This window comes from Mercenaria mercenaria, chromosome 2 (genome assembly GCF_021730395.1).
Source record: "Mercenaria mercenaria strain notata chromosome 2, MADL_Memer_1, whole genome shotgun sequence".
Taxonomy (NCBI): Eukaryota; Metazoa; Mollusca; class Bivalvia; order Venerida; family Veneridae; genus Mercenaria; species Mercenaria mercenaria.
In genome coordinates this window covers 5,210,292-5,235,914 of record NC_069362.1, presented here as the reverse complement: position 1 = coordinate 5,235,914, position 25,623 = coordinate 5,210,292, and the positions used below count along the sequence as shown (strand labels likewise).

At 36.5% G+C, this 25,623-nt stretch overlaps 2 protein-coding genes across 5 annotated transcripts in view; both read right to left on the bottom strand.

Annotated features, from left to right (window-relative positions):
* Nucleotides 1-25,623, bottom strand: part of LOC128550221 (uncharacterized) — a 109,644-nt gene that overhangs the window by 72,370 nt on the left and 11,651 nt on the right. The window lies entirely within an intron of this gene.
* On the bottom strand, nt 9,294-11,052 carry LOC128550242 (cytochrome P450 2B19-like). The gene has a single exon (XM_053528873.1). The coding sequence runs from the start codon at nt 11,006-11,008 to the stop codon at nt 9,503-9,505; it is 1,506 nt and encodes a 501-aa protein (XP_053384848.1). The 5' UTR covers nt 11,009-11,052; the 3' UTR covers nt 9,294-9,502.

The following is a 25,623-nucleotide window of genomic DNA, read 5'->3' as shown; positions in this document are numbered from 1 at the left end:
CCTGAATAACAAATAGCTGCTTAATATGTGTAATATTGCTAAATTTTCGAAACAATGTTAAACAGTTTCAATAAAGGGTATAAATCATCAATTAACTAGAGATGCTTTTTGAGAAAAGTGCATGTCTCCCACAACTGCCCCATTGAAAAATGTCTAGTTTCTCTCGATGGCTTTGACGAGTGGACCCCACTGAAAAATGTCTAGTTTCTCTCGATGGCTTTGACGAGTGGACCCAATCAGTAATACAAGGGCCATAAATTCAAAAGTGCTTGAGTGGATATGGCTAGTTATCGAACTTGGCCGAGGTCTTATGGTCAAACGCATTTTGTTCAAAATTGGTGAAGATCGGATGAGAAATGTTCGACTTAGAGTGCGGACAATCTTTATGACACACACACACACACACGCGCGCGCGCACAGACTGGAGTAAATCAATATGTTACCCACACCACTGTGTGGTGGGAGACATATTAACCAAAAACATTTCTTTCTACTAAAAAAAGTAATTTTCATTACCTTGACATATATGTGTGCAACACCAATAAACCAATTCAATAACAGGTTAAAACACATAATTATAATTCTCTTAATTTACTGCAGTAAATAGTGGTCAGCAGACTGGTGGCATTGTTTACCCAGTAATACAGCAGTGCCAACTGTGGAGATAACTCTACTGGCTTAAATTCTATTGACCCCATTAAATAATTTCATTTATTAAGTATCCAATTTTCCTTTTAGTAAATTAAAAGCATGATAAACTGGAAATTTCAGCTGCTTAATAGAACTTTGCAAAACAAAAGCAAATGAACAAAAATATGTATGAAGCAAAAATTATTTGTTGCATTACACAGTGAAAGCTAAACCACCTGCTTCCAGTTTCAATCCATTTACTAGTTTTGTTACATTGCTATAAGTACTCTACATTACTGTTGGAAAATGAATAAATTTTATGAACTCACCTGGTGTATTCTGTTAGTTATTGTTAACTTCCAAGCTGCATATAAACATAGTAAAACTAGAAAATGCTTTTGTAAAAAAGCGCATGTCTCCCCCAATGCAAAATCCTATAGGCAAGAAGTCAATAGGGGCCAGGAGCGAAAGTCAAAGAGACACTGATGGTTGGCTGCAATAGGGATCATCTACTTGGCATGTCCAGTCATCCCGCTAAATTTCAACACTCTTGGCCTAGTGGTTCTCAAGTCACTGTTCAGGCTCCTGTGACCTTGACCTTTGATCAAGTGACCTCAAAATAAATAGGGGTCATTTACTCTGCATGAACAATCATCCTATGAAGTTTCAACATTCTGGGTCGAGAGGTTCTCAAGTTATTGATTGGAAATAGTTTTCCATGTTCAGGCCCCTGTGGCCTTGACCTTTAAAAGAGTGACCCTAAAATCGTTAGGGGTCATCTATTCTGCATGACCAATCATCCTATGAAGTTTCAACATTCTGGGTCAAGTGGTTCTCAAGTTGCTGACCGGAAAAGGTTTTCAATGTTCAGGCCCCTGTGACCTTGACCTTTCACAGAGTGACCCCAAAATCGTTAGGGGTCATCTACTCTGCATGACCAATCATCCTATTTAGTTTCAACATTCTCGGTCAAGTGGTTCTCAAGTTATTGACTGGAAATGATTTCAATGTTCAGGCTTCTGTGACTTTGACCTTTAATGGAGTGACCCAAAAATCGATAGGGGTCATCTACTTTGCATGTACAATCATCCTATGAAGTTTCACCATTCTGGGTCAAGTGGTTCTCTAGTTATTGATCGGAAATGGTTTTCCATGTTCAGGCCCCTGTGACCTTGACCTTTGACGGAGTGACCCCAAAATCAATAGGGGTCATCTACTCTTCATGACCAATCATCCTATGAAGTTTCAACATTCTGGGTCAATTGGTTTTCTAGTTATTAATCGGAAATGGTTTTCAATGTTCAGGCCCCTGTGACCTTGACCTTTGACGGAGTGACCCCAAAATTAATAGGGGTCATCTACTCTTCATGGCCAATCATCCTCTGAAGTTTCAACATTCTGGGTCAAGTGGTGGTTCTCTAGTTATTGATCGGAAATGGTTTTCAATGTTTAGGCCCCTGTGACCTTGACCTTTGACGGAGTGGCCCCAAAAACAATAGGGGTCGTCTACTCCAGCAGCCCTACAACCCTATGAAGTTTGAAGGTTCTACAAGCTTCTTTTTCTCAATTGAATGTGACACGGACCCCGGGAGGGCAAAAACTCTCGAATTATCTTATGGGAGACATAATAACTCCATCCTGCTCCCAAACAAAGAACTTCCTGTGTAGATTTGAAATTTTGATATTCTTGGGCAAATGTGTCATTTACAGTCAGCTGTTGGAGGATACATTTAGGATGTTAAAAACATTTTTGTACTGGGGAAGATTTTATTCCATTTACATACTCATTATTTTGAAGTTTACCCTGATATAAAACAGAAACATGATCAGGATTACTTTTTGAGGTACATGTACAGCCCTCAGAAGTAGTTCACAGACTTTATTTTCATTGGCTGATCTCTTGTTATGAGTTTCTAAATATAAAGCAGACAAGATCTTATCAGTCTGGGATAATTTCCTGTTGGGAGACAAGCAACAGGTAGTAGATTAAAAGACCCAAATAAATAATTTATCACTTGATTAACTAAGAATCCCTTACTCAGGTAACTTTTAATGAATTTTGGTGAAAACAAGGAGCTGCGTTCAAAAAACGCTTGATGCCCCCGATGGCATCCTTGTCGATAGATTTTGCACCTTAATGGTTACATCTGTATTAGTATCAATTCATTCTTGTAAGCAGTATTGATGCTAGATGAAACGGTCTCATTTCCCAAAATGGTCATTCATTTGATAAATTACCTGCTTTAAGCAGTCACCTGCCGTAAGCAGCAATTTTTTCCCACTGCCATGGCTGGCTTCTTAAGACAGCTTTTACTGTAATCCCATTTGTTTTGTTACCTTTTGCTACCTTACTAGTTAATTGTAGTTATTGGTCATAAAACATACTGATCCATTAAAATATTATATGTTCACAAGAAATACCTCCAAAAAATCCACAGTTTCCATCAATTTCCATCACAAAAGTTTTCTAAGTTATTTTCCATGCTATTTTCCATCCCAAAATTTTACTAGGTCCAACTATCCATGGCAAAAGCTCCTGTTTCCGTGGAAATTGATCAAAATTTCAGCTGTAATCCGTGGAAATTCATGGCAAACTTACTGTTCAGTTCAATGTCCATGGAAAATTTCAATATTCCATGGATTTCCATGCTAATTGACACGGAACTCCATGGCAAAAGCCTTATTACCATGGCAAATCTAGAGACGGGGGATGACCTTGTTTTTGACCCCATATGACCCAGTTTTGAACATAGGAATCGTCATGATAAACATTCTGACTAAGTTTCATGAAGATATGGTTATAAATGTGGCCTCTCGGGTGTTAACAAGCTTTTCCTTTAATTTGACCTGGTGACCCTGTCTTTGATGCCGCATGACCCAGTTTTGAACTTGGCCTAGAAATCATGAAGCTAAACATCCTGTGCAAGTTTGTATCAAATCAAAGCATAAATGAAACCTCTATTTGGCTGAGCGAGCCAATATGGAAAAATTTGCCTCTTTAAGGGGCAGTAACTTTAGAACCCGTGAAGGAATCTAGTCGGTTTCCGAAAGGAACCGAGATCTTATTGTGACTTCAGTTGTATGTGTGATTAAAATCGAATGTAAAATATCATTTCGATCATGTTCACTAGGTAAAAACAAGGAGCTGCGTTCAATAAACGCTTGATGCCTCCGATGGTATCCATGCCGATACAAAGCAACCTAAGTCCAAAACGAGGTCAAGGTCAAACTGAGGTCAGGTGATGTTTGAAGAGGAGGAATGGTCACAGGTTACATCTGTATTAGTATCGTTATTGTAAGCGGTATTGGTGCTAGACGAAACGGTCCCATTTGGTTAACCAAGAGATGGCCCATATAAAGCAACCTTAGTCCAAAATGAGGTCAAGGATAAGGTCAAACTGAAGTCAGGTGATGTTTGAAGATGAGGAATGGTCACAGGTTACATCTGTATTAGTATCAATTCATTCTTGTAGGCGGTATTGATGCTAGACGAAACGGTCCCATTTGGTTAACCAAGAGATAGTCCATATAAAACAACCTATGTCCAAAATGAGGTCAAGGTCAAGGTCAAACTGAGGTCAGGTGATGCTTGAAGATGAGGAATGGTCACAGGTTACATCTGTATTAGTATCAATTCATTCTTGTAAGCGGTATTGATGCTAGACGAAACGGTCCCATTTGGTTATCCAAGAGATAGCCCATATAAAAAAAAGATCAAAATGAGGTCAAGGTCAAGGTCAAGGTCAAACTGAGGTCAGGTGATGTCTGAAGATGAGGAATGGTCACAGGTTACATCTGCATTAGTATCAAGTCATTCTAGTAAAGGGTATTGATGCTAGACGAAACGGTCCCATTTGGTTAACCTCGTACGGACAGACGAAAAGAACGAACGGACAGGACAATCACTATAGGCCTCCCGCATCAGTAGATGCCGGGGACATAATTAACAAATTTTGGCTCTTTCAGGGATCAATCAGGGGCGATAACTCAGGAACCTACGATTGGATCTGATGACTTCATCTTGGAATCCAAGATCTATTGTTGTTAAAGATATTTTGTAAGTTTGTACCAAATCAAACTATGAAGTCTCTATATGGCTGCAAAAGCCTAAATAAGAAATTTTGGCCCTTTAAGGGGCCATAACTCTGAAACTCATGATGGGATCTGGACAGTTTTCGAAAGGAATGAGATATTATGCCAATACAAGTTGTGTGCAAGTCTGATAAAAATCGATTGCAAAACGTGGTTTCTATTATGTTCACAAGCAAAGATTCAAAGATATATTTGATCTAATGGCCCGAGATGCATGGACTGCATGAATATAGGTTGTATGTATACAGCATAGTAACAAAAACCAAAGTCACATTACTCTGCAGAATATTTATCTAAAAGAACGTAACATGCACCTTCACAACTAGGGTTGGTACTGATCACTTGTGTGAAGTTTCATTAAATTGTGTGCAAGGGTTCGGGAGATTAGACGCGCACAAGATTGCATATGCAGACTGTACTTACATAGTATGTTAAGAAAGAACAAAGTCCCGTAACTGTGCAGATTTTTTTCTGAAAGAACCTAACATGCCCCATGCACAACTACTGTTGTTACTGATCACTTGTGTGAAGTGTTGTGTCAAGGGGATGAGGAAAGGTGGTGCGCACAAGACTGTGTCTACGGACAGACGGACGGACGGAGGCAGACAGACAGACGGACAGACAGACAGAAAGACAACCTGAAACCAGTATACCCCCTAACAACTTTGTTGTTCGGGGGGTACAATAACAAATATGACAAAACATGTCAAGAACAAAATTACATAAAGATTTTGTAACTAATTTTTTTTTCAGGCTATCCTGGATCATTTATGTGTTCGGTGCTCCCTAATTTCACTGATTTGTATATAACAATAATAATTCAGGATAACCACGGAATACAATATATAAACTATGCAGTGGCTAAAAGATTTTAGTTGCAGCTAACTGCCATATACAAGGAAGATGGTTAGTTAAAATTACAGCATTATTAATCTTACAAATTGGGCTAATTTAATTAAGTTGCTTTTATCAGTGCTTCACATAAGCTTTTGATAATTCGCCATATTAGGGTTCTGAATAGTATTATGCGGGATATAAGTTTGTCTATCATTAACAAAATAGTCACACTTAAAAACATAGTGATTTATCCCCTATTTCTTGTCTAATACAGAGTGTACATAGTCTGTTTTCTCTGGCAATACCAGAGTGTCTATCTTTTTCTATAGGCAGATTAAAATTGAGACACCTAAACTTACAAAGAGATATGCCTTAATTACTTGGTAAACAAAGTAAACATTTCCCAAGCTTAAATTCAGTTTTACACATTCAATAATTTAGACACTTGGAAGAATTTCTACAAAACTGTACCAATTTTGTAGGTACTGGTAAAATAACTGTTCTTTTACTCTTTGTTTAAAGTGTTTAAGATTTGGAACACTTTGTGACAACCAAAATTCTGAGCAGACAATACTATTTAATACAGATTTCACTTTATCAATCCAATGGCAATGTAATATTCCTTTTTCACGAAGATTATACATGGTTCGATACAACACACTACAAATTTTATCCGTTTTACCTGTACCTATTTTAGCCCAAAAATTTAATATTCTAAATAACATGTCATTTTCAATTGGTTGAACACCTAATTCGCCTAGTACCACAGCAGTTGGAGTTACGAGATTTAACTTGAGTATATAATTGTGAAATTGAAACTGAGAGATGATAGCATTATTCTCAAATCCCCATACCTCTGATCCGTACAAGAGTACTGGTTTCACCATACAATCAAATAATTGCATTTGTATACATGGATCTGGCCAGTTTTCGAAAAGAACCGAGATATTATGCCAATATAAGTTGTGTGCAAGTTTGATTAAGATATATTGCAAAATGTGGTCTCTATCATGTTCACAAGAAATTGTGGACGGACGACGACGGACGCCAACGGACGACGTACGACGGACGAAGAGCGATCACAAAAGATCAGTTTGTAACTGCGTGACAGGTGACCTAAAAACAAAGAATAACAAAATGAATCTCAGAGGGTCTGAACCATTACCCATCCGTTCCACAGCAAAGAAGTAGCTTTGCCCTAACGCTTTAGACCACTGCGCCATGGTGGAATTTGTATGAAGATTAATTAAGTTATGCTGACCTTGAACCTGACCACAAGGACCCCATATACAATCCCAACCTTGTTTTTTCCATAAGCTACCTATAAGCCAAGTATAATTTGAATACATCAAAGCAAACTTAATTTATTGAGCCAGTGACATTGACCTTGAACGTAGGGATCTCATATGCAATCCCAAACTCCATATCTATGCAAGCTACCTATATTTTAAGTTTTACTCAGGACTAACTTTTAAAAGTTATTGAGCGAAACTAAATGTTGACGTTGCCCAACCGCGCAACTACATTCGCAAATCTAATTGACCTAGTTTAAAAGAACTATTTTAAACTAAAGCGCCGATCATGCTAGTGACTGGTTCATTTTCACAACATTTGTGACCGAAACCGCATTGCGTATATACAAACACACCAACTATCAACTTAACGTTACTAACCATAATACATAGACAAAAATGCAGCTTTTCAGTAATGAAAATTTGACTGCATTTGCAAGAAAGTATCCTCTTGTTACAACAAACATATACATATGATGTGAGATAGTTTCTATACTATGACGGGTTTATCATTTTCAATTTGGGTGGTGATAAAGTAGAGCTCAATACACACGTGGTATATTCCTAACTGATTAAGCCCGTCAGCCAATGCAACTTTATTTCTACGATTTGGAGTAGGTTCCCAAACAGATTACAGCTCTTCCAACGAAGAGTTGGGATACTTTTTGGAGTATATCTAGTAGTGTTAATATGCAAACTAATAGTGCATTAAAACAACTAAACAGTTTACGTTTATCTAGGGTATTGAAATCAATACAAGCACTCGACTCTCAATTAATCCAAACTAGAACTTTCGCAGGAGTGACGAATAATACTCCTACAATACGGCATGGCAACCATTAGAAAGAAATGGCCACAAGAAGGTGCAGCTTAAGTTGTTTAACTTGAAGGTGAAAAATCCAGCAATTTGCTTAAAAAAAAGCGCTTGGACAAGCGTAAGAAAATAGTCTTCGCCACGGATAGATTTCATCAAAATCCGGCTATTAGTTAAAATTCAGTTATTTATTTATTTGAGTTTTACGGCGCAACAACACAGTATAGGTTATATGGCGTCAAACAGGACTACAAATTTGGTTCCACATCTCATTCACACCGAAATAAAAACATGAGGTATGGAATATTAGTTTTAAAAGAAGAATGTGCCTGGACACGCATAAAAAATTGTCGTGGCCATTGTTAATAACTATGTGACAAATTTGTGGTTTATAGCCAATGTCAAAGTCGAACTTCTATATTTGATTATATTACACATGTGTATCAATTTTTTTTTTAATCTATCAACCCTTCTATGAGTCCGTAAACCATGAAATTATTTTATGTTATATTTTATGTTACCAATTTTTTTTTAAAATCAGTCAGGCCTTTTTTTTGTTATTGTCCGGGAACCATGAGTTTGGCAAATTTTAAGTTAGAACGGGGCCATAACTACGTAAAAAATGGTGGTTTGTAGCCAAAGTCGAATTTGACCTGTATTGTATGATGTTAAACCTGTGTACCAAAACTTATTTAAATTTGTCAAGCCTTTCAGGAGTTATTGCCCAAAAATGACGAAAACCAACGGACCGACAGACCTACACACCGACAAGCTCACTCCTACATACCCCAAAACTTCGTTTGTGGGGGTATAATTAAAACAATATCACTCAGGCACAACAAATATGGTCATACTAGTCAAGTTCACTCAAATCTAACGGGTAGCAGCACTGAATGAATACAAAACACACTTGTAAACTTGTATCAACTCAATGTGACTAACCATTAAAAATAGACAAAAACACAGTTTTTTAATAATGAAAGGATAATAGCTCCGGTATCACTGTAGTGAGTTTTCACTTTTTCTATTTTACTACATTTGCAATAATATAGTTTCTTGTTACTACAAACATACATGCATATCATATAAACTAAAGTGGGTACAAAATGAGTGAGTGAGTGAGTTGGCGAATCGACACAAAATGACAGAATTATCAGCAAATGCTACAATTCTGAACACAAAATCAAAAGTTATTACTCTGGTCATATTAAGCCAATTTTAAAAACACGAATGATGTCAACTTATGTCCCACCCATGAAAATAAACTTCTGTCCGCTTATTGTTGATAAAGTGTACCTAGTTTCATTTTGGAGTTGGATGAAACTTTAAGGAGTTCCGGAACTAACTGATCTTCAAAAGCATACATTTAGTCTCAAAACCTAAATTCTCTCAAAAATGTCTGAGTTTAACTTTGTGAATAGTCCGTGAACTGTAGTAACTACCTACAGCCACATGCCAAGCACGGTTGATACACGGTTCTGTGTATTATTAATGACTTTGAAATGGTAATGAGAATGAGGTTGAACACTGACTAAAACAACATGCTTTCATAGTCCTACATTGCCGATAGGTCATTAGAAATTAACTTGAAAAAGTCCTTTGCACCATAAATACATGCATTTATACAGTCATTTTTATAGCTCTTCTTAATCAGTAATTGTAACATATTTATACAACAACAGAAACTGATGAACCTCTTTTTAGTTCAAATACTGGTGAAACATATCGGAATACAGCTAAATCCACAACAAAGAAATATTTGCCCTATATTTATGACAAATTCTTATGTTGATTCAGTATATAGAAAATATCCGTCTCGGAGAAAAAACTGTAAAGCTTAGCGTTCCACAACCCTCATTTTAAACGATACTGCATTCAATGTTGTTGCGAGCACGCCTTTCTTGTCTGGAAGCATGCAATCCTTTTCCGGCAGAAATCTCAACTTTTGAACAAGACCTGCAGTAAACAGAAATATTTCTATTCTTGCTAATGTCTCTCCAAGACATGACCTTGGACCCAGTGAAAACGGGATAAACTGTTTAGGAACTATTATGTCACTTCCGTCAGAGTTAAGAAATCTTTCTGGTTTGAATTCTTCTGGATCTTCCCAAACATCCGGATCCTTCAAAGCTGAACTTAGGACTGGAATCACGGTACACTGCTCTGGAATATTGAATCCACGGAATAACGTATCTTGACGGACAGTGTGAGGCATCCCTAGCGGAGCCACATGAGAAATTCGCAGTCCTTCTAATACCACTGCTTGCACATATGGAGGACGCTTCCTATCTGCAACTGAAAGTGGTTCTCCTCCAAGTATTTCGGTCATCTCCATGAACATTTTCTCTTGTATGTGTGGATTTCTGATAAGATGAAGTAATATCCATCTGACAGTGGATGTAGTTGTTTCACTTCCGGCTACAATTAGATGATATGCTGCTATTTTCAAATCGTCTTCGTCAAAAGTGCTTTCCACTCCATTACTTTTGTTGGCAGCTATACGATCCAAGTAACTCTCTACGTAAGTACAACTCGTTCTGCCTTGCATACTTTTCCTTTTCAAAGTTTCAATGAAATTTGTTAGAAATACCATCACCTTTGTAAACGTGTCTCTAGTTTTCTGAATACCCAGAATATCACAAGGAAACCATTGTAAGACCGGCAAACAGTTGAGAATAACCTCCCTTTTCATATACACTTCTGCAAAATCACGGATGGTTTTTTGAAACCAATACAATTCCGAGTCATCAAGATCAAATCTATGTCCATACACGACTTGAACAATCACATTTGTAGCGCCTGAATTTAAATATCTTTCAATGTCAAAGGGATGTTCAAATTTTAGCATTATTTCTTTCAGCGCTATGACCTCATCGTTTACGAACTGTTCAGTAAAACCTTTATCACGATAACATATATCCTGCAAGGCTGCTAATGTAAAGCTTCTTCCGTCTTTCCACCTTGTTCCCTCGGTAAATATAAGTCCTTTGGTATGAACTACTTCCTCTTTATCAAACGATGGCTTAGCTCTTTCCATAAATTGGGACCCTTTCTTTATCAGCGCATCATGAATGGTATCGTACCCGTATAGAAACACAAACAGTTTACTACCAGCATACAGTCCTATTATGTCACCATACTGTTTTCTTAATTCGTTCAATCCACCCAACGTATCGGATGAAATCAAGGACGGAAGATTACCGATGATGGGGAACAATGTTGGTCCCGGCGGCACTCTTTTTTGACGTCTAGTGTTCATATAAACTAACAGAAACGTAAGCCAAAATATCAATATTGTTGTAATCGTGCTATAATCCGGATCATGTTCCCGTTTGGAATCCATCTTTGTGTGTATACAGCCTATGTTATTAAACGATTGTGCTTCTCAAACGCGGTTTAACCAATACACATACATAGTTTATGAATACATAGTTTATGCTTTATATCAGAAAAAAGTTACGCTTGAAGTACTATGTTCTATTTTATGTTTTAAGTTCTGATGCACTTTAAACCTTTTACATTGGAAGTGCAATAAATATTCGAAAAGTAAGTAGAATGAATAGAAAAATTAAACAAGCCGACTATTTATTGATAAAATTAGTACTAGTAAATGTTTAAACCTTTTTGCCTGATAATTAAAGTCCTGCTGGTTGCTCTATGCACAAACACACTAAATAGCTGTTCTTTTTTTCTATCTAAAATTTAGTAACTTCCAATGGCTGCAGAACATGCCAATTTAAAGGTATGTTACTTACACTTTTTGAAGAGACTGTCAATGCTGCGTAAAAAGCGGTGGTCACATCTGATGCAAGGAAAATAGTTTTCGTTAACACAAAATTTGCTAAAATGAGACCACTAATTGTTGTGTTTGCCCAAAGTTTCAATGGAAAATTCTAAACTGCTACTATAACGAATTTTGTTTTGATAAAAAACAAGAGCTGTCACTAATGGTGACAAATGCCCCCGCAGCGCCTTGACCTTTGACCTGGTGACCTTGAATAGGGGTCGTGTACTCAATAAGTACTATCGGCATGTGAAGTTTGAAGGTCCTGGGTGCGGTGGTTCGCGTGTAAAGTGTCTTCATGCAAAAAGTTAACATTGTGACAAACGAACTAACGAACGAACTTACGAACAGTTGAAAACTAATATGTCTCCCTTCGGGGGTCATAAAAAGTATATTTATCAACAAGAGCTGTCGGAGGGCAGGAACGCTCGACTATTCAACAGTCTTGTCAACTGAATGAATATTAAAGTCGAAAAAGGGGCATATTTTTGTAAAACTGCAAAACAGGGTAAAGGAACCTGTACAATGCATATAACCTCATGACAATGGACAAGTGTTTTAAGTTTGAATCCATTCCCATTAGTGGGTACTGAGATACCAGCTTACATACAAAAACTTAACCAAAAAAACTGCTAACTGGGGCATAATTTTGTAAAAATGCAAACTAGAGTTATGGAACCTGTGCAATGCATGTCAGATCATCACAGTGAACAAGTGTGTGAAGTTCCAATCCATTCCCATTAGTGGGTACTGAGATACAAGCTTACAAACAAAAACTTTACCAAATCGGGATGCCGACGCCGACGCATAGGTAAGTCCAATAGCTCTACCTATTCTTTGAATAGTCGAGCTAAAAACCAAAGCCTTAACTTTATCGTCTAATTTACTGTGGTTCAAAGATCAGCGTGAAGTTGGCAGTAGAACATTAACAGCAGTATTAATGCTATAACTGATAGAACTATTTAGCAGTAACAGTAGTGTTACTTCTATTACTGCTGCAGCTTTATAGCAGTAACAGCAGTTATAGCAGTATGATCAGCATTAATGCTGAAATTGTTGGAAATTTATAGAAGTAACAACAGTTACATTATTCTTACAAGTTATATTTGTGTCTTCATTAATTTTATCACCAATAAAATTACGATTTTAAATCAAAAAGTGGTTTTGAAAAAAATGTAAACTCTTCAAACAACATTTAGATGGGAAATTTAATGTACAGATTTATCTCACTTAGTACGGAAATTAAACATATTTCTGTTTTTCCCAATTTTGGGAATTATCACACTTATTTTTCCCAATTCAGCGGGCATAGGCACCTTTATTTTTTCAAAAAAAAACAAACAAAAAACAATCACTGTAAATGCATATTTTTTCATGATATTTACCCTATTTCTATACATTTACGACTCATAAAATTGTACGTTTTACAGACTGAAAAAAACTCCGTACAAGCAGATATATCACTTATTTTTTGCAGGCTGTGACAATTACTATAGCTTAAATTTCATAATTATGGCCTTAATATATCTTTTAAACTATGGTTAACTTTATTCACAACCATCTGATCTTAAATGATGCCCGATATCCAACAAGAACAATAAAATCAATCTTATCTGATCAGAAACAGGGTGTATAGCTTTTGTTCTTTTTATAATGATATTATTTTATGCAGTGGCGTATACAGCTGATCCTTAACAGATGTTCAAGCCTCTCTAGATTGAAGAGGGTCTTGGGTGACCTAGTTCTTGATCCCAGATGACCCAATATCGAACTCGTCCAAGATTTTATTGAGGGTAACATTCTGACCAAGTTTCATTAAGATTGGGCCAAAATTGTGACTTCTAGAGTGTTACCAAGCTTTTCCTTTGATTTGACCTGGTGACCTAGTTTTTGACCCAAGGTGACCCAATATCGAACTCGTCCAAGATTTTATTAAGGGTAACATTCTGACCGAGTTTCATTAAGATTAAGCCAAAATTGTGACCTCTAGAGTGTTAACAAGCTTTTCCTTTGATTTGATCTGGTGACCTAGTATTTGACCTCAGATGACTCGTCCAAGAGTTTATGAAGGGTAACATTCTGATTAAGTTTCATTAAGATTGGGCCAAAATTGTGACCTCTAGACTAAGAGTGTTAACAGTCAAACTGTTGACGACGACGGACGACGGACGGACCGACGAAGACGGACGACGGACACAGTGTGATCACAAAACCTCACCTTGAGCACTTTGTGCTCAGGTGAGCTAAAAATACGATATGTTCTGCGTTTTCTGCAATTTCTATATAACAGTATAATTTTAAGATGCATAGAACAAACGACACAGAAACACAGGATTATTTGTTTTAATCAGGTAAAATGTTTTATTTAGAACCCATATACTCACTTTCATGCTTGCAGTGTGTTAAACTAGAGCTATCACTAAAGGTGATGAATGTACCCCCCCCCCCCCCCCCCGCATGCACTGACACAGTACATTGCAATTTAACGCACACAAGATTGCATAATTATGTGGAATGTATGTATATAGACTGTATGTATACAGTATAGTAACAAAAAAAAACAAAGTCCCATAACTATGCAGAATATTTATCTAAAATAACGTAACATGCACAACTAGGGTTGGTACTGATCACTTGTGTGAAGTTTCATTAAATTGTGTGCAAGGGTTCGGAAGATTAGGCGCGCACAAGATTGCATATGCAGACTGTATGTAAATAGTATGTTAACAAGAAACAAAGTCCCATAACTCTGCAACTTTTGTTGTTGAAAGAACCTAACATGCCCCATGCACAACTACTGTTGTTACTGATCACTTGTGTGAAGTTTCATTAAATTGTGTCCAGGGGATGAGGAGAGATGGTGCGCACAAGATTGTGTCTATGTATACAGTATAGTAACAAAAAACAAAGTCCCGCAACTCTGCAAAAAGTTTTCTGAAAGAACCTAACATGCCCCATGCACAACTACTGTTGTTACTGATCACTTGTGAGAAGTTTCATTAAATTGTGTCCAGGGGATGAGGAGAGATGGTGCGCACAAGATTGTGTCTATGTATATAGTATAGTAACAAAAAACAAAGTCCCGTAACTCTGCAATTTTTTTCTGAAAGAACCTAACATGTCCCATGCACAACTACTGTTGTTACTGATCACTTGTGTTAAGTTTCATTAAATTGTGTCAAGGGGATGAGGAGAGATGGGGCGCACCAGATTGTGTCTACGGACAGACAGACAGACAGACAACCTGAAACCAGTATACCCCCCACAACCCACCCCTTACAACTTACAACTGTCGTGGGGTACAATAAAAGAAATATTGACATTTATAATTACGTGTTTAATGTACTGGCCATCAGATCGTTTGACAACAAAAAGTTTTTTTTAGATATCTGGAAATTAATGCTATATTTCTTAAGAATGCTTTGAAACATAATTACTGACAAACTATATGTTATTGAAACACATAAGAATTAACTGCTTTTACTACTTTTAACAATAATGAAAATCGAAAAGCGTTTGAAACGGTTTACTCAGGGTAAACTGCCTTGATTATAAATATCTATATTTAACGCGCAATGAACATTAAATCCTCCATAGCGTTATTTGTAACGATAGCAGAAAACGCCTTTATTGCCAATGCGGTCCGGATAGATTCCTGACACGGTCATCTTTTTTCTCGATTTTGTTTTTTCAAAATAGTTTAGAAACAGAAACTCATATTCTAATGTTTATAATATGACCAAACTTCAATTTGAAAGAAAGAATCCTTTTTTATCCAAAATCTGAAGGTCAGTGCCTTTAATGATTACAAAAGTGAAAAAGTTGAAAACATAATTAACTCGAGTTGAATTTGTTGAACTTTCTTGAAGAATAAGTAATTAAATACAATTTTAAAAATAATTATTTTATGAGTCTGGAAATCAAACTTATGACGAAAAAGTAGAAAACAGAGCATATTATCATGTTAGTGTTTGTATTGGAAATGTTTTATACAGACTTAAATTCATATTATTCTATTGTTTGCAGCATAATACTGTGTGTTACCTATACATCGATTTGGCATTGTCAAAATTATTTGCAAGCCTGGCAGGCATTATGGCTTAAAGGCAGCTACAGCAATGGAATTCATTCTTTAGTTAGTTACGACCGAATTAATATAATACAAATATACTTATTTGCGAATTTTTATATACATGTATACAGAGGATTAACTGGTACTTACAATACTTGTGATATGAAACAATGACAGTTATATGCAGAATACATTGCAATAAGTATGAAAGGCATCAATGAATTTCTTTTAAAATTATGTAGAACATGGAAATGTGATAAGTGAAACTGAAAATGGAAATGGCATTTAAAAAAAAAGGACTTAGTCTTTACAGGATTTAAATATAAATTTCTGGTAGACCAACAACGTTTCTGAGCTTGAAAAATAAAATGTTTAAATTCATGGCAAATTTGTATTCAATGTGGTCATAATTATACTTTGATAAATTGCCATTAATATTCATCACAAAATGGGGAATGATCCTAGCAAAAGTCAAACATCAATTCCAAAAAGAGAAAGCACAGCCCAAAATGTACCAAAAACAGACCCTCAGTTGTGATAGCAATAGACTTTGGAACTGTACTTTCAGGATTTGCCTACTCATTTAGAGGTTACGAGGATAATGTTAAATCAGCAACACACGGGGGTATGCTTGAAGACGACCGGGTACCAACCATTGTTTTACTGAATCCTGATGAAACATTTCACTCTTTTGGATATCAGGCACAGAGAAATTATTGTGATTTTGAGGAAAATAAGAGAAAAAACTACTTCTATGTGGAATATTTCAAAATGGCATTATATAAGAAAAAAGTTATTTCTCGTAATATGACAATTCAAGACATAACTGGCAAACCAGTCAAAGCAATGGGAATATTTTCTATTGCAATTGAAAATTTGAAAACAATTTCATTGAAAATAGTATTTCAAGCAAAATTAAGTTTGAAAGAGTCTGATATTCAATGGATGATAACTATTCCGGCTATTTCCAGTGATTCTGCAAGACAGTTTATGCGCGAGGCAGCCAGGGAAGCAGGGATTCCTGAAAACCAGCTGCGTCTTGTCCTAGAACCAGAAGCTGCTGCCCTGTATTGCCAACAACATACACTGGCAGATGACTACAGACTTCCTGTTGGATTTCAGTATGTTCTGGCTGATCTAGGTGGGGGAACATCTGATTTTTGCATACATGAAGAACATGAAGTTTTAGAGGATGGTAAAGTCAGAGAAGTGTATAGAGAACTAGGGAAAAAAGCAGGAGGGACTGATGTTGATGATGAGTTTTTTTTCTTTTATGAAAGAGTTAGTGGGTGAGCAGGTGTGGGCTGAGTTCCAATCAAACCATCCCTTCGCTTACATAGATTTAATTAATAGCTTTCATAAACAGAAAAAAGTATTTTCATCTTCTTATAGCAAAACAGCAAAATGGAAAATACTCTTTTATATGTTTTAGATTAAAAGAAGGAACATTCTTTACCAGTCAAAATCAGAGTCAAAGTATGCAGATAAAATGGAATATTTTCCTATTGAGGCACGGGTTAACATACACTATGAGCTAATGAAGCTATTCTTCAATCTATCCATTGATAACATTGTACAATTAGTGAATAAAATCCTGGAAGAATGTACTGGTATTATTAATACACTGCTGCTTGTTGTAGGTTTCAGTGAATCTCCATATCTAAGGGGGAGAGTTCAGTAATATGAGAGTTGTCCTTGTAGAAGATGCTAGACTGGCTGTGTTAAATGGAGCAGTTTAATGATGGGCTGGAAACCTAAAAACATCATTCAACGTTGATCAAGGTTCACATATGGATTTGATGTAATGAAGCCATTTATAGAGGGAGAGCATCCAGAAAGTCTGAAGATCATGCATGATGGACAGGCTTGGTGTGGCAGAGTATTTGATAAGATGACAGAGAAAGGTCAGATAGTGGAGTAATGGACAAACATTCATATGGGAAGGATGTGGTACAGCCAGGGAAGTAGAAGAGAAACATAAGGAGAGATGTATACATCACTGTGGAGATCTACTAGAGAGAATCCTCAGTACTGTATAGAGGAGGAGGAGTGTATGTAGTTTGGTAGGAAAGATTGTAAGGAAACCTCCACCAGTGGGATGGCCTGATTACTTTTATACTGTTACACGTCTCATAGTTGGGGACACAGAGTTCACAGTCAAAACTTTCAATCCAACAACAGGAAAAGAATATGAAGCTCAAATAGATTTTCTATAAATTATAATCTTCCAACATATATAATTAATTAAAGTGACTAACCCACACATCGTGGTGTCAGATTTTAAAAATCAAACTTTTGCTTTATTCACCTATATGCTGCATATTTGATGTTCTTACAATGTATTTTTCATCAAGTTCTGTTGAAAATCGTTGTTTTCCTAATACATTTAAGATAAAAACATTCGTCTACAATTCCTGGTACTGAGGGTTTCCCAATTTAAAAAAAAAACGGAATTCCTGTCAGCAAACATCACGTGATCACATACTGTATAGGTATCGCACACTATTGTGGCGTTTTGAAATAAAAACAATCAATAAAATCAAATAACCATCATACACATGATGCGAGACACATCTGTTCTCAAGTAAATTACTCTGAGAATTTATAAAGTGTATATTTGTAGAAAACTTTGATGAAGCACTGCGTGTCACACTATTTCGCGACAACGATATGGTCTGCCAATATCGGGCCGATATCATTTTGATGTTGGCCAAATATCGTTTGCCAATGTCGGACCGATGTCATTATGATGTTGGCCCGATATCGTCTGCCGACGTCGGGCCGATATCATTCCTATTTGCAACCGATTTTGATGCCGATATCGGGCCGTTACAGACAACGATGTCGGTTTGATATCGGGCCGATATATAATGCTGGCTGGGATATATTACCCCAGTGATTTTAGATAAGCAAATTTTGTGTTGTGTATATTTCTATTTTAATATGAGTAATACTATTTTCTTTTTATTCTTGTTTAACTGTCATATGATTTGCCACAACATGCATCACTAGAACTGACACTGGAGACAGCGCATGACTATTTCGATGTTGGATAGTGAAACTGAGCACATCTGAGGAAACTGGAGCTGTCACTGGAGTGTTCAATGACTCCAATAGTGGATGAAGAAATCCACAATAGCCCGAGTCTGTCTAAAATATTAAGTAATAAGCGAGGTAAAGATAAAGTGTATCAAAACACTATATTAGTATAATTCTAAGCAAAAAAGGGTCATAATTCATAAAATATTGGTGCAAGAGTTATGAACATTGTGTCATATGATGTGGGTGATGATGTGAAACAACTACTTCAAGTTTGAATCAAATCCATTTCGTAACAAGCAAATTCGATGAATTGGTATCCCCCGCCGAAAGGGTTTGTGGTGAGGAATGGCAAAAAAAATATGTCCGGCAAAAAGTTAAGGATGTTAATAGGAAGCAAATAATTTCATTAGTCAAAATCAATTTAACAGAAAACAAATGTTTAATTAAAGAGTACATAATAAATGTATGATACATTGATCCTGACTAAAGAATTTATTTTGAATGAGATATGCTTACTGTAATAAGCTTAGCTTTTAAAATTAAATGCAGTTATTGAAATGTGCGCTTGAAGTTTAACTGGAACGAAATATTGTCTTTGAGTGGTTTGGCACCAGATGTTGCTGTTTAACATGTACATTTGAACTTAAAAGAACAAGTCCCAGTTGTTCGAAACTTTAACAGACTGTTAAACTAATCGCCTGTTAAATTTCGATTCAAAGTACTAGTCTTGGTGTGAAACACTAGTATGATGTTTTTATTTTACTGTAGAGATGTTTTAATGTTAATAATCCTTAAGCTATATATTTGTTTTTCTACGTTTTCTTAAGCGGCGAAATATATCTCTAAAAGTTAATCGGTGTTAACTTAATCAACTGTTAAAGTTTCGAACAACCGGCTCCAGATGTCCTTAAGAGAACACAATCAAGTAAGATATCTTGAACATGGCTGAGGGCAAGGTTTGTGCAGTCACAATTTAACATGTTGAAGGTCTGAACATTTAAAAAATAAAGGAATGGAAATATATATATATATATATATATATATATATATATATATGTATTTATCTTTTAAGGGGGTGGGGGTGCGGGGGAACGGATGAGGAAACAAAATTTCACATGCTGATTATAAATATTGATGGAAAATTAAAAATGAAAATAAAAAAATAAACAAGAGGGCCAAGATGGCCCTAGGTCGCTCACCTGAGAAACACACCATAACACACCATAATTTGACCTAGTGATTTCATGGAAAAAATATTCTGACCAATTCTCATTAAAATTGGAGCAAAAACCTTGAGTATAAATAAGTATTTACTTTGATTTGACCCAGTGACCTACTTTTTGATCCAAGATGACCCATACCAATTTGACCAACATTTCATCAAGGCAATCATTCTGACTAAATTTCAGGAAGATCAATCGGAAAATATAGCCTCTATTGCATATACAATGTTTTTCTTTGATTTGACCTAGTGACCTAATTTTTGACCCCAGATGACCCATATTCAAACTTGACCTAGATTTCGTCAAGGCAATCATTCTGACAAAATTTCTTGAAGATCAATTGAAAAATACAGCCTCTATGGCATACACAAGGTTTTTCTTTGATTTGACCTAGTGACCTTCTTTTTAACCCCAGATGACCCATTTTCAAATTCAGCCTAGATTTCATTAAGGTTATTATTTTGACTTAATTTCAGGAAGATCAATTGAAAAATACAGCCTCTATCGCGTACAAAAGCTTTTTCTTTGATTTGACCTAGTGACCTAGTTTTTGGCCCCAATTGACCTGTTTTCAAACTCGTCCTAGATTTCATCAAGATAATCATTCTGACTAAAATTCATGAAGATTAATTGAAAAATACAGCCTCTATCGCATACACAAGCTTTTTCGTTGATTTGACCTAGTGACCTAGTTTTTGACCCCAGATGACCCATTTTCGAACTCGGCCTAGATTTTATCAAGGAGATAATTCTGACCAAATTTCATGAAGATCAGTTGAAAAATACAGCCTCTATCGCATACACAAGCTAAATGTTGACAGACAGACGACAGACAGACGACGGACGCCGGACATCGAGCGATCAGAAAAACTCAGGTGAGCTAAAAAAAATGAGTGAAGTGGGGCAGGGGTGGGGGACAGAGGATGCATGATCAGTGGTGTGTGGAGGTGGGGGAATGGTACAACTTGCATCATGTTGATAAATATTCATGGAAGGTTTGAAAAAAAATCTAAAATAAGGAATGAAAAAAAAAAACTGTGGGGGGGGGGGGGGGGGGGGGGGGGGCAAGGCAAGTGGGTTACCAGGTGTGGGTGCGCAAGAAAGAAGTTTGTTATGTACAAATATGTGTATTTTAAGACAATTAAAGGGTAATAACTCTGGAGTTACAAAAGAAATCCCTACGAAATTGTGTGTGCACAACCACATTATAGTGTTCAAAATTCTGTTTAAGGTCGAATATATCAAAAGTTATGTTGCAGAAATAGCCATATCTATAGATCTATAGTACCCTATAAAGTTAACACTAGAAACTTCTAAGGGCCATAACTCTGGTGTTACTAGGGCAATCTGACTGAAACTTGATGGGCCCCATAACCTCATAATGGTGAACATGTATATGAAATTTGTTTGAACAAAATCTAAAATAAGGAATTATTTTTTTTAGGCGGGGGGGGGGGGGGGGGGGGGGAGGGGGAGGGGGAGGGGTGTTATCAAGGTAAGGGGGTGACCAGGTGTGGGTACACAACTTCACATGTTTACAATAAATGTTCATTGAAAAGAATGAAAGAAATTTAATGAAATTCTACCAAATGTTAAGTTTATGTACAAATATGTGGATTTTCATAAAATTAAAGGGCAATAACTCTTAAGTTACAAATAAATGCGAACGAAATTGTGTACATTATGGTGATCTAAGTTCTAGGTCAAATATATCAAAAGTTATGATGCAGAAATTGCCATATTTATAGTACCCTATATAGTTAACAGTAGAAAATTCTAAGGGCCATAACTCTGGTGTTACTAGTGCAATCTGACTGAAACTTGACGGGCCGCAAGAACTTATAGTGGTGAACATGTATATGAAGTTTTATATAAAGTTTCCCAACCATTTCCTAGATATGGCTCCGTATGGAAGGACAGACGGAAAGACAGATGGAAGAACGGACAGATTGACAACGCCAAAACTATATCCCTCCGACTTTCGTCGGGGGGATAATAACTGAGACACAGTGAAAGTGCATCAAAATTAACCTTAAATTCTAAGTAAAAGGTTGCATAATTCATCAGATTGTTGCAAGATTTATGCACCTTGTGTCGTATGATGTGGGTGATAAGGTGGAACAACAACTTTCAGTTTGAATCAAATCCATTCAGTAATAACTGAGTGAAAGTGTATCAAAACTTTAACCTGAAATTCTAAGTAAAAAGGGGGAATAATTCATGAAATATTGGTGCAAGAGTTATGGCCCTTGTGTCATATGATGTGAGTGATGATGTGGAACAACTATTTTAAGTTTGAATCAAATCCATTAAGTAATAACTGAGATATAGTGAAAATGCATTGAAACTTTAACCTGAAGTTCTAAGTAAAAGGGGGGATAATTCATTACATATTGGTACCAGATTTATGGCCCTTGTGTCTTATGATGTGAGTGATGATGTGGAACAACTATTTTAAGTTTGAATCAAATCCATTTAGGAATAACTGAGATAGAGTGAAAGTGCATCAAAACTTTTACCTGAATTTCTAAGTAAAAGGGGGATAATTCATTAAATATTGGTACCAGAATTATGGGCCTTGAGTAATATGATGTGGGAGATGATGTGGAACAACAACTTTCAGTTTGAATCAAATCCATTTAGGAATAACTGAGATAGAGTGAAAGTGCATCAAAACTTTAACCTGAAATTCTAAGTAAAAAGGGGGATAATTCATTAAATATTGGTACCAAAGGTATGGGCCTAGTGTCATATGATGTGAGAGATGATGTAGAACAACATCTCTCAGTCTGAATCAAATCCATTTAGAAATAACTGGGACAGAGTGAAAGTGCATCAAACTTTAACCTGAAATTCTAATTAAAAAGGGGGATAATACATGAAATATTGGTGTGAGAGTTATGGCCCTTGTGCCATATGATGTGGGTGATGATGAGGAATAAATATTTTAAGTTTAAAAGATGCGCCACAAAATAACTGTATTCTTTTGTAGTTCCATGATGGTAATTATACATGATTTGCATTTTAAAATTGACAATTTAAAGACATATATTTGGCCAAGACAATGCGTTTAATGTCTTAACATTTTATTGAATGAATTCAGCAATATGTATATAAATCAGTGTATTTTGTTTCTACAGTGTAAGATAGTTATGCATCAATATTTTTAAAACTTTGCTGAAGGAGATTGACTGAATAAGTTTGCAGATAAAGTTATGAAAACACATTAGAAAGGGCCTAATTGTCAACCTCAAAACTTGCAGTATAGCTTTATATTACCTGTATTATAAGAATGATTTTCATGAAGTTTTTGTGGGTGAAAAAAGTAGGTCACTAGGTCGTGGTGGGTCTTTAAAGCAAATCCATCAAGTATTTACAGAGATAGGGAGAAAAAGAAAAGGTGTAAAAAAAAACTTTAACCAAGGTGGGAACAAGGATAGCTCTCCATATACTTCATATATAGTCAAGCTAAAAAAATTCACTAAATATATATAGGGAGGTAATGTGTATGTGTGTTTGTGTATGAGTGGTGGGGTGGGGGAGCTAGAAGATGGGGGATGATGTGTTATGGCAATATCAAACAATAATATTTTTGCACTATATATAACATAGAGATTTTTTCCACTACATTCATATAGGGAAAAGTGACCACACACAAGCGACCGTGTTTTGAAACAGAATCATTTATAAATGTGTACAATCTTTGTCAAAGATCACCCAGGAAACGTTTGTGTAAAACTGTTTTAACAAAAGCTCCGCCAAGCGGGGCAATATACGCCCGAAAGGTTATATCAGAGGAAGGGGGCAAAATTTAAAGAACTTGACTGTTGAAACCCAAAGGGCAGGAACAATAAAGGGAAGAGTGTGTGTGTGTGTGTGTGTTCGGGTTTAACGTCTTTTTCAACAATTTTTCAGTCATATAAACGACGGTCTCTACTTGTAGCAGTGAGCACAATGCCCAACTTTATAGTGCTGCCTCACTGGAATATCACGCCATAGACATGTGGCATGATACCCCACCCAGTTACATTATACTGACACCGGGCTGACCAGTCCTAGCACTATCCCCTTAATGCTGAGCGCCAAGCTAGGAAGCTGCTAGTATCTTTTTTTTTTACGTCTTTGGTATGACAAGGCCAGGGATCGAACCCACGACCTCCCGCACTCGAAGTGGACGCTCTACCACTAGGCTATAATTATTACGGAAGAAATTAAAAAAATATTCTCTAAGTCCACAAAAAAAATCCTTACCAGGTATAGATATGTAAAAATACACCTAAAAATTGGAGGTTACCATCTATGTTGTACCACAGAAAAATGGTCTTGGTTTTTCAAATAATATAAAAGTTACAAAATAAGCTTTTTATAGTAATATAACAAGAGTGCCAGAATGTAACAATATACGCCCGTCACAGCAAATTTCTTTACTCTAGCACCTGTATTTGCAAATGGAATTTTAATTTTGTGGTTGTTTAGTAATCACTGTAAGTCATTTGTTTTTCTAAGTCCACAAAAAAACTCCTTACCAGGTAGAGATACCTTAAAATACACCTAAAATTTGAAAGTAACATCTATGTTGTACCACAGAAAAGTGGTCTTGTTTTTTCCCTACGGTCAATTATAAAAAAGTTACAATATAAGTTATTTATAGTAACAACAAGGGAAGATAATCTTAAAAAAAAAAAAAAAAATCCAAAAAAAAATTATAAGTCCACATAAAAATCTTTACCAGGTGGAGATTGGTCAAAATACACCTCACAATTGGATGTAGCATGCATGTTGTACTACAGAAAAGTGGTCTCGATTTTTCCCTACGACTAGTAATGAAAAAGTTACAATATAAGCTATTTATAGTAACAACAAAGGGAAGTAATTCTAAGAGGGAACTGTGCATCACTTCGTCTCATGATGGTGTATAATTGTGCAAGTTACAAACATAATCCCTCCATGCATGAAGAAGAATGCTTTGGACAAAGTCATTCTTGTATCTGACCTTTGGCCTCTAAGTGTGACCTTGACCTTTGACCTAGGGACCTGGTTCTTGCGCATGACATTCCGCCTCGTGGTGGTGAACATTTGTGCAAAGTTATATCAAAATCCCTCTAAGCATGAAGAAGAAATGCTCCGGACAAGGTTTTCATTCTTGTATCCTTTGACTCTAAGTGTGACCTTGACCTTAGACCTAGGGACTGGTTCTTGCGCATGACATCCGCCTCGTGGTGGTGAACATTTGTGCCGAGTTTATCAAAATCCCTCCATGCATGAAGAAGATATGCTCCGAACAAAGTTTTCTTTCTTGTATCCTTTGACCTCTAAGTGTGACCTTGACCTTAGACGTAGGGACCTGGTTCTTGCGCATGACACTCCGTCTCATGATGATGAACAATTGTGCCAACTTTCATCAAAATCCCTCCATGCATGAAGAAGATATGCTCCGGACAAAGTCATTCTTGAATTTGACCTTTGACCTCTAAGTGTGACCTTGCCCTTAGACCTAGGGACCTGGTTTTTGCGCATGACACTCCGTCTCATGATGGTGAACAACTGTGCCAAGTTTCATCAAAATCCCTTCATGCATTTAGAAGATATGCTCCGGACAAAGTCTGTGGACGCCGCCCGCCCGCCCGCCCGCCAGGGGCATTCCCATAAGTACGTCCCGTTTTTCAAACGGGCGTATAAAAAGGAAGTAATTCAAAAAAGAATTATAGTAAGTGAACAAAAAAGGGATCTGCCAAATAAAAACAAGAGAACTGCAATGCAGAGCAATATAAACACATAACAAAGTCATATGACCTTTGACCGCTAAGTCTGACGTGGTGAACATTTGTGCCAAATTT

Bases quoted from the DNA above. Each gene is read 5' to 3' on its own strand.
- LOC128550242 (XM_053528873.1), bottom strand. From the start codon at position 11,008: ATGGATTCCAAACGGGAACATGATCCGGATTATAGCACGATTACAACA.